Genomic DNA, 10065 nt, shown 5'->3' on the forward strand with positions numbered 1-10065 from the left:
TTACGAAGTATAGAGAACGTATTATAATCGTGCATTTAAAAAAATCGAGATGTTTGCAAATCTCGACGTTTTACACCTCCCTGAGTCGGAAAAATATAATTTTGCAATCTTGTCCGTATGTCTGTGTGTATGTGTGTGTGTATGTGTGTCTGTGAATACGATAACTTGAGTATAGTTACAGCTAGGTTGATTAAATTTCATATATAAGTATTATATCAAATGTGTAGTTCTGTATCAACTCTATATCCCGAGGTGCCATACCCCGTAGTGTAATAAAAGAATATTCGAGAAAATTTAAGGGAGATCACTCTCAGTTTATTTTTAATTGTATAGTTTGAAACATCTGTGTACATTTCATATAATTTATGTAATCAATGTTTTGATTGTGCTGTTGTAATTACTGTTTTTTTCTCAATTAATTTAGTTCATATATTTCGCTGGTTCATCTAATAAACTGCACTTACGAAATTGATCAGTTTATTCTAATGACTTGTTAATCCCATTTTCTGAAGTTTATTGTAAATACTTTTTAATCAATATTTTCTAATGTTTATTCTTAAGTACTTTTTAATCCCTATTTTCTGATGTTTATTCTAAATACTTGTTAATCCCTATTTTCTTGATGATGTATTGTTTTTCAAAAAAGGTCCAAATGTTGCAAAGAATTAGATTCGGCATTTTGTTCGCAATTTGCAATTTGTATTCGCGGGTTCAATTTGTTTTAAAATATCAACTTTTTACAACACCTTAACATTTTCAAATTTTACAAAGAAGCTAGAAAGGCGTTGAAACATATTTTGTCGTGTTTTTATTTTTTATTGGAACTGAACATGTGTGGCATGTTTTTAAAATATTCCTTTAAAGTATCTACACTTTAAGAATGAAAGTTAAAAATAATAATCTAAGAACACGTTCGCTGTGATACAGCTTACCTAGTATCTTTGAAAATTGTTAGGTTATTTTGCATTATAAAAGTATGCACACAAGTAAATAAAGTAAACTAAAGTTCCTTTTAATGTTGGCATATGAAGGGATAGCGTGGTCAGCAGTAAGACATACCGCCTTTACTTTCGCCAACGAGAATTCGAACCCATAAGTATCTTATTCAAACGCGAGACTTTCGGGCTAGCAGTCTAGCGCTCTACCTCTAGACCACGCCACCCCATTACAACAGCTCATATTTAAAATTATACTAATTGTGAAATCCATTTGCAGTTCCTTTGTGTAAAAAAACTTGAGGCTGCATAGCCGAAGGCTGTTAATTTTTCACCATGTCGTCGTTATGGCACATAGCTATTTAGTAAAGTCGTCTAATTTGTATGTGAATAATTTTAGCCGTACTAGCCATAGAAGTATTAAAGCGTGAAGAGAACTGCCTGGTTACCATTGGACGAATTAATATTTCAACCGTATGTTTTTATTTTATTTCCAATGTAAAAGCACCTAGATGCATAAGAGCAAAAACAATAAAAAAAAATAATAAAAAGATTTTAAATATCAAAGATAAATAACTCATACATTAATACGTGAGTACTAAATGAGCAGCGTCCCTTAAAATCTTCATCGAGTCTCAAAAGCATTCATTGTGTAAAACCGAGCATATAAAAATAAATTAAATGCATATATATATATATATATATATATATATATATATATATATATATATATATATATATATATATATATATATAATGTATAATGAAAATATATAATTTTTACTAATATCCCCCCCCCCGTCCCGCACACGGTAATTTTAGTCCGCACCCCTGTAAAGTTTTAGTGCTCCCACCCCTCCCCCGGAATCAAAAATAGAAGAAGCACTGAAAAACGTGTGTGTACCAGTGGTCAATGTGTAAGCCTATGTGATCGATCTACACATCACGTTTAGTTCACCAAGCCAAAGCTGTAGCTGATCACTAAAAACATTAGACTCATAAAAGATAAATCTGATCGCTCTGAACACAAATCTTTCGTTTGATGCAAGGTATTCGAAAAGATAATCAATTTATTTTTATAGTTAGGAAAAAGTAATTCACAGTGTGAGAAGATTAACTTTATATATATATATATATATATATATATATATATATTATATATATATATATATATATATATATATATATATTTATATATATATATATATATATTATATATATATATATATATATATATATATAGTATATATATATATAAATAAATAATTATACATATTTATATATATATATATATATATATATATATATATATATATATATATATATATATATATATATATATAATATATATATGTATATATATAATTGTAGTATATATAAATAAATATATAAAGTATATATAAATTGCGAACAAACATAATTGTGATAGTAAGGACCAAATTTCTTTGTGTTCTTAATTGTAATATTAGAATGCATTTCCTCCTATACATTTTTTTATTTTTTATTTCTGGATGTGCTTCCATAAACTACCCAGCAATTGTGTTATTAAGAAGCTAAGTCACCTAGTGAGAATGCTTTCCCCCATTTAACGAGGTTTCGAACGCGGGGCGTTTGGAGTTAGCAATCATACACTCTCCCTTCCTACCATACCGTCTTCGGGGATTAATCAACGAATCGAACTAAAAGTCCTCTAACTAAAACTGACATATTGACTTATAATCATCTTTACTCCTTGTTTAGCATAGGGCTGCAACTATATCCTACCATTTCGTCCTGTCCCCGGCTGTTGATTTAGCATCCTACCAAGACATCCCTGATGTCTTCAGCAGAGCTTCTTCCAGGCATCTCTCGCACCCCCTCCCCCCACCCAAAGTCTACCCCCCCCCCGCCCCCGAACGAGATGGATTTTATATAGTAAACATACACTTTTACTAGTGTCCTTCCCCCCCCCCCCGAAAAATGTAGACCGCCCCCCACCGGAAATTTCCAAAGTCCCCCCCCCTCTCCCCCCCCCCCCCGAGAAAAAAAGTCTGGAAGAAACATTGGTCTTCAGTTCTTCAAGAAGACCCCGCCTCCAGGTTTGTAACTGGATATATTAGCAATACATTTTGATCTGCGGCCTACCAACAAATAAAGAAAACACATATGAGGTTTACTCCCAGATTTTTTTTTAATGACTGTGTTCTAAATGAAAGGACAATGTTCTTTATCTCGCTGTCAAAAAAAAAAAAAAAACAGCTAAACGCTGAACGCATTTGACACAAGCGGTGTTATCGTGTATCATGTTGTCAGTGTCGGTGCCAGGTTATTTAGCGCCCTAGGCAAAAATTATTAAAAGCGCCCCCCCCCCCCCGCAATTTTTTTCGTGCCCCCGGGACAAACTTTCGATTTGCACCCCGTCTCAAACTTTCGATTTGCACCCCCCCCCCGTCAAACTTTCAATTTGTTTTTCCAACCCAGTTTGGCGCCCCCCCCCCCCCTACGGACAGCGCCCTAGGCGACCTAGGTAGCGCCGGCCCTGCATGTTGTAATAGTAAAAACGGTAAACATATTGATGTTAAATTATAAAGTAGACAGCACAAGTCAAATACTCTCAACACAAACAGATTAAACAACAAAGGAAAATGTGTGTAGCTTGATATACATACACTACAGACGCTGAATCGTGTAATCAATACCACTAAGATATAACTACCCAACCGTTTAAATACTGCGTGGTAGGTTGAATGATCGTTAGCGTGTATCAAAGCATAGAAACTCAAATAGAGTGTAGATTTGGAGTGAATAGCGAGTTTATTTAAAGTAAGTTTTTTTTTTTAATTTTATTTTATTAAAATTTTTATACCTGAAATCATTTCTAAATTACGCCTCAAAATGTAAATAATTAGAAAATTACGCTAAGGATAAGTTGTTTCCGAAGAAATAAAAACTTAACTTGAGTTAAACAAGAACGTTAATAGATAAATACAACTATTTATTTCACAATTTTGTAAACATTGAAAAGTATTTAAATTTAATCATATTGTCATATTAAAACGATTTATAATTTTTAATTTAAAAAAAAAGGCTCATTGATTGTTATCATACTTTCTTTGTATTTTCTTTTATTCTGCGATTGCAGGCAGTAGCGTCAATTAAGGTAATATACATACACACACACACACACATATATATATATATATATATATATATATATATATATATATATATATATATATATATATATATATATATACTGATTTTTCCCCATATATTCCAGCTTGAACGATAAGCGTGATGCTGTACCTGAGAATCAAAGCTAGTCGTGTAGGCTTAACACGCAACCGCTTCCTTTTGATTTTCATCATTATTGCTATAGTTATCATAACTCAAAAAGATGTCGTTCTTTTAACACTTTCTGGAAAACTAAAAAGAAATGGTTATAATTTGAATAGTATTAGGAATGGATTTAATTTAATTCAACAAACAGGTGGAGCAGAGAGCGATGAATCGTTATCGAATCAAAGAGAATTTTTTAAAGGATGCGCTAAATCTATTGAAAACTTGGCTGAAATGTTCAGAGTTGAAGAAGCAAACTGCAAGGCAATATTTTCTGGCAACAAAGATGACGTAGACGAAGGTGTACACAAGGCTAATGTGACCAAACGTAGCTTGAAGTCCAACGGTTATTATTTGAATTTAACAGAAAACTGTGACGTCTTTAAAAACGCGCGTGGTTACGTCACATGCCCAATGACGCGAGAAGAAGAAGAATTCCCGATTGCGTTTTCTTTGGTAGTTTACAAAGACGTGGAAATGGTTGAGAGATTACTCCGCGCAATTTACAGACCACAGAACTACTACTGTATTCACATCGATGCTAAATCGGACCAAGATTTTTTCCTAGCTATTTCCGGAATAGCGGAATGTTTTACTAATGTGTTTGTATCGACTCAGAGAGTGGACGTCCAGTGGGGAGAATTCAGTGTTCTGGAACCGGAACTGCTGTGCATGAAACAGCTGTGGAGATATACAAAATGGAAGTACTTTATCAACCTCACTGGACAAGAGTTTCCGTTGAAGACAAACGCTCAGCTGGTGAAAATTTTAAAAGCGTACAATGGTGCAAATGATGTGGAAAGTACAGTTAAAAGGTGATATTAGTTTTTTATACATACTGCAACAAACTATTGTGTGCTGGGTTCAGTGACGTTCAATGGGGGGGGGGGGGGTCAATTTTTACCCGGGGACAAACTTTCGATTTGCACCCCACCTCAAACTTTCGATTTGCACCCCCCTCATACTTTTTATATATAAACCGAGGGGTCTATGGGGGGTTATGACCCCCCATCCCTAACCCCCCCTGCCTACGCCACTGGCTTGGTTAATTACATTGTATATTCACAACATTAAATGTAAAAAAATTTAAGAAAATGAAATAAAATTTAAGGGCAAAGAAAGCCATTATAAAAAAAAATTTCTACGCTCTGAATAATACTAAATTAAATATAATGTTATGGACATACAAAATAAATTATTTTTAAGATAATAATTTGTAAGAATTTTTCTTTATCAATCGGAGTCTGAGATGTTAATTTATGGTAAGTAATGTATACGGTATGCATTACGATGCTTACATAACAGTTACTAATTATGGTTTTTTAAATTAAATTTTAATTGATTTAATTACACTTTTGCAGGTCGAAACCCTGAAAGATGGCCAACAACCCCACCTAGAGATTTTCGACCTGTTAAAGGAGCTTCTCATATAACAGTCAACCGGTATTGATGAAATAAAATTTAAAAATAGTTATGGAACAACGAGCTAATGGGTTCGATATAGCATACAGCACTGCACATGTAGTAGATTGTCGATGTATACTTAATAGAATATGTATACAGAGGCTATTTTTGTGTTAATGTGTATACAATTTCTCTCTTAAGTTTTCCAATTAACAATATGGTGTCTGTAATTATCAAACGTCTGACATATTTTAAGTGATGTTGTAAACAGTTTATAATCATCACATACATGCATACATAAATACAAAATAAATGCAGAACCCTATATACGTATATATATATATATATATATATATATATATATATATATATATATATATATATATTTATAGAGAGAGAGAGAGAGAGAGAGAGAGAGAGAGAGAGAGAGATACACATATAAATATTTAAATATACATATGTATTAGTAGGCTATATGTTTATATATATATATATATATATATATATATATATATATAGATATATATATTATATATATATATATATATATATATATATATATATATATATATATATATATATATAAATATATAAATATATAAATATATATATATATATATATATATATATATATATATAATATATATATATATATATTATATATATATATATATAATATATATATATATATATATATATATATATTATATATATATATATATATATATATATATATATACATAACTACATATATTTATTTATATATGTGTATATTAAATGCACAGAGACTTTGTAGACTATCTTCTACACAATAAAACGTCCATTGATCTCCTAACGTGGGTTAAAGACCAAGACTACCCAGATGAAACATTCTTCGCCACATTAAACCACAACCCTCAACTTGGAATATCTGGTACATTTATAGGTAACCACGGGAATAAAAAATTATTTAATTAGATATTAATCTTATTTTTTTTTCTAATTACATAACCGACAAACTAATACACATGTTATGATGGTTAGAATTAAAATTAATTAAATATTAAACTATATTGATTGCTGTATTATTCAGGGATGAAAATGGGTCGAGGTAGGACTAGCTAGAACTCACCCCTCCCACTCTTCACATATGTACCAAACACATAAAGCTATACAAGACAGTTATTTTATACATTTTGTGTTTTTTCATTATTAACTGTAACTTACGTGATATAAAATACAATTGTTTTTTTCTTCTATAAGGTGCATCAACTTTTGATAAAACGATGATATTAAACACGTTAAAATATGAAGTCGAATATGGCATACGAACTGACCCGCGACGTAGCATACGCCGCTATCTAGTTTTATTTTCTACTTATCAACAATTCATAATTTGTGAATTCGACACTACCCCACCCCCACCCCACCCCCCTGCCTCTCCCACCCCACCCTGCCCAGTGAAAGCAGCCGTTTACAGACGACAATGAAAATATCAAGCAGAACTTATTATCTCTCCTTAGTTTAGAATCGTTTGAAAACTAAATTATATGCCCCTAATAGCCGTCACTTATTCGAACCGATCCAGCTCTACTTTTTTAAACATTCGGGATGAACCACAGCTCACCTGACAGGTGGTGATGAGGGTGATGGCTAAGCTGCGTGGTGTCTCGTATGTTCCCTATGAAGAGAATTATATATATAGATAGATACTGTTTATTAAGTGATACATAAATGAGTCGTTTTTTTGTTGTTGTTTTATTTTAGGTGAGCCAGAAACAAACCATGAAAACCAAGCCGTTTTTGTCCAGGTTCAAGAACTGGGGAAGCGAGTGTCTACTTACCTGGAAAAATGAGACAGACACGTCAAAAGAAATGCGCCTCAATGTGGCCCTGTGCAGGGAAATTTGCCAGAGCATCTGTATACTCACAACAGGTATTTTGTTTACTGTTTAATGCCTTAAAATGGTAGTTCACCATACTTTTATATTACTACTAACAATGACTTAGTTTTTGTCAAATATGTCTGTGTAATCTAGTGCTTTAAAAAAAATGTAAGTTTAAAATTATGTTTCCAAATAATTTGTCTATTAATTTACAGTATTTGCTTTATTAAATGTTTTATTTCCATTTTGTATGTATGCATATCGTAGAATATCGTTGCACTATACAATGGGGTCGTTAAAGTAATGTCGGAATTTCATACATTCCCAGTATTATATATATATGTGTGTATATATATATATATATATATATATATATATATATATATATATATATATATTTAATATATATATATGTATATATATATATATATATATAAATATATATATATATATATATATATATATATATATATGATGTCAATAAGTTCCCAAACTCACAAAAGCTGAATTGTAATTTTAATTTCCAGGTGACCTCCCATTATTATATACCGTCCCACATCTTTTCGCCAACAAGTTCTACCTAAGTGAAGATCTCCTGGCAGTAGGTTGTTTGGAAGAAAAGTTAATGAACGACACAAGGGATGAGTTTCTTGGTGTCAAGACGTTCAACGTGTCTTATTATGAGAGTGTTGGGTTTGTTAAAAACAAAGTAGAATAGAAAAAAATAAGACAAGTAATCAGTGCGAATAATGTAAAGATTATCAACTGAATGAGATTTAAGACTTACAAATCTGCAAAAGTTAGACTTTTCATATTTTTTTATGTCAAAATTTTGTTAACTTGAAATGTCTACAGATCAAGGCTAACCTTAAGAAATATTTTATTTCTTTTTCTTTTTTTTTTTTCTTTTTCTTTTTTTTTAAGCCTATCATGCAATAATGCCAAGCTTGTTTGAATTGGTTCTGTGCATAATAAAATTCATCTTAAAATTTCGTTTTTAATTAAAATTAATTTTCTCAACAATTTTATGGAAATTCTCCGACAGACTTTGTGCATTCAATTGTTCTCCACTGTTTTATTCATTTTTCCACAAGTCTACCTGACATACAACATTCTGTCTGACTCAAAAAAAATGCACATCACGGTCGTTCACACCGCTTGTATACACACATTCGATTTTTTGGGTAACAAAATATAAACACAACAGGTTTAATCTTATATTACATACGCACTACTCCTGTCTTCTAGGCTATTCTTACCTGACTTATATATGACCCACAACACCAGGTGTCCAGAAAAAAAATTCCTACCATATAACTGGCAAACTGTTCCGTTATTATAGGTAACACCAATTATAACATTTACACTGACATCAAAATCTACCATCATGATGTCACCAGTCTATCATTTTCACGCGAAGGCGTTGTTAGGAGAGGTCGAGTGGGGCGGCACCCCTGGGCGCCAATCCTAGCTATGCACAGAGGCGTAGCGACCCTTTCCGGCGCCCGGGGACAAACTTTTTCGATTTGCACCCCCCCTCTCAAGATTTCGATTTGCACCGCCCCTCCTCAAGATTTCGATTTGCACCCCCCCCCCCTCAAACTTTCGATTTGCATTTCCCCTCCTCAAGATTTCGATTTGCAACCCCCCCCCCCTCAAACTTTCGATTTGCATTCCCCTCAACTTTTCAATTTATTTTTCCACCCCCATTTTGGCGCCCCCTAAGGTCGGCGCCCGGGATGTCCTCCCCCCCCTCGCTACGCTACTGGCTATGCCTCCTGTGCACAAACCCTTGTGGCGTCAAATGGGTTGGGGGAAAAAAACTCATTTGCTGAATATACGGAATCAAAGTAAAGAAAAATATTCTGCTAAATAGAATGAAGGTCTTATTGAACTGTTTTATACATAACACGAGCTGACCCGCGTCGTAGCTATAGCCGCTATTTAGTTAAATTCCTATTTTTCAGTAATTCATAATTTGTGAATTCGACACTACCAATGCTGCGACTGAATATATTTTGCTTTAAAACACTATCAGTAACTAGTGAAGGACGAGTATCCTCACCCTCACTTTCCACCCCTCTCCCCCCCCTCCCCCCCCCCAACCCGTCTCCGTGAAAGCAGCCGTCTGTGACGATAGTTTATAGTCGACAATGAAAAGAGCAAGCAGAACATGTTATTATCTCCCCTTAGTTTCAAATCGTTTAAAAACAAAATTATCTGCCCCCTATCAGCCGTCACTATGATTGTAAACAGCTCATGTTACTGGCGGGGGTGGGGGTGGTAGTGATATAGTCTGTTTAGCTTACGTCTTGGTGTCTCGCATGGTCACAATAAAGTGAATTTTATATATAGATGTTTTACACCAAAATAGAAACAGCGACTAGTAATAAGCGCTTCCGACATTTTCAAATTTTAAGGGGAGGGACGCTTTTCTTCAAAAGAAATTAACTATAAATAAACGAGAGCGGGGGGGGGGGCGTGAACATTTACCCCGGGCTAGCAGATGTGAGCTCCAGTGGCGTAGGCAGGGGGGGTTAGGG

At 33.4% G+C, this 10065-nt stretch overlaps 1 protein-coding gene across 1 annotated transcript in view; it reads left to right on the forward strand.

Moving 5' to 3' along the window:
- LOC131956200 (beta-1,3-galactosyl-O-glycosyl-glycoprotein beta-1,6-N-acetylglucosaminyltransferase-like) overlaps positions 1-8240 on the forward strand; it is a 13610-nt gene extending 5370 nt beyond the window's left edge. Inside the window, 6 exon segments of the mRNA XM_059320617.1 lie at positions 4405-5069; positions 5617-5696; positions 6443-6582; positions 7404-7426; positions 7428-7572; positions 8050-8240. Coding sequence (XP_059176600.1) covers positions 4405-5069; positions 5617-5696; positions 6443-6582; positions 7404-7426; positions 7428-7572; positions 8050-8240 — 1244 coding nt within the window.
- Positions 8241-10065: the final 1825 nt, after the last annotated feature.

Source organism: Physella acuta, unplaced genomic scaffold, assembly GCF_028476545.2.
Source record: "Physella acuta isolate Inbredline_101_S28 unplaced genomic scaffold, ASM2847654v3 ptg001133l, whole genome shotgun sequence".
Classification (NCBI taxonomy): Eukaryota; Metazoa; Mollusca; class Gastropoda; family Physidae; genus Physella; species Physella acuta.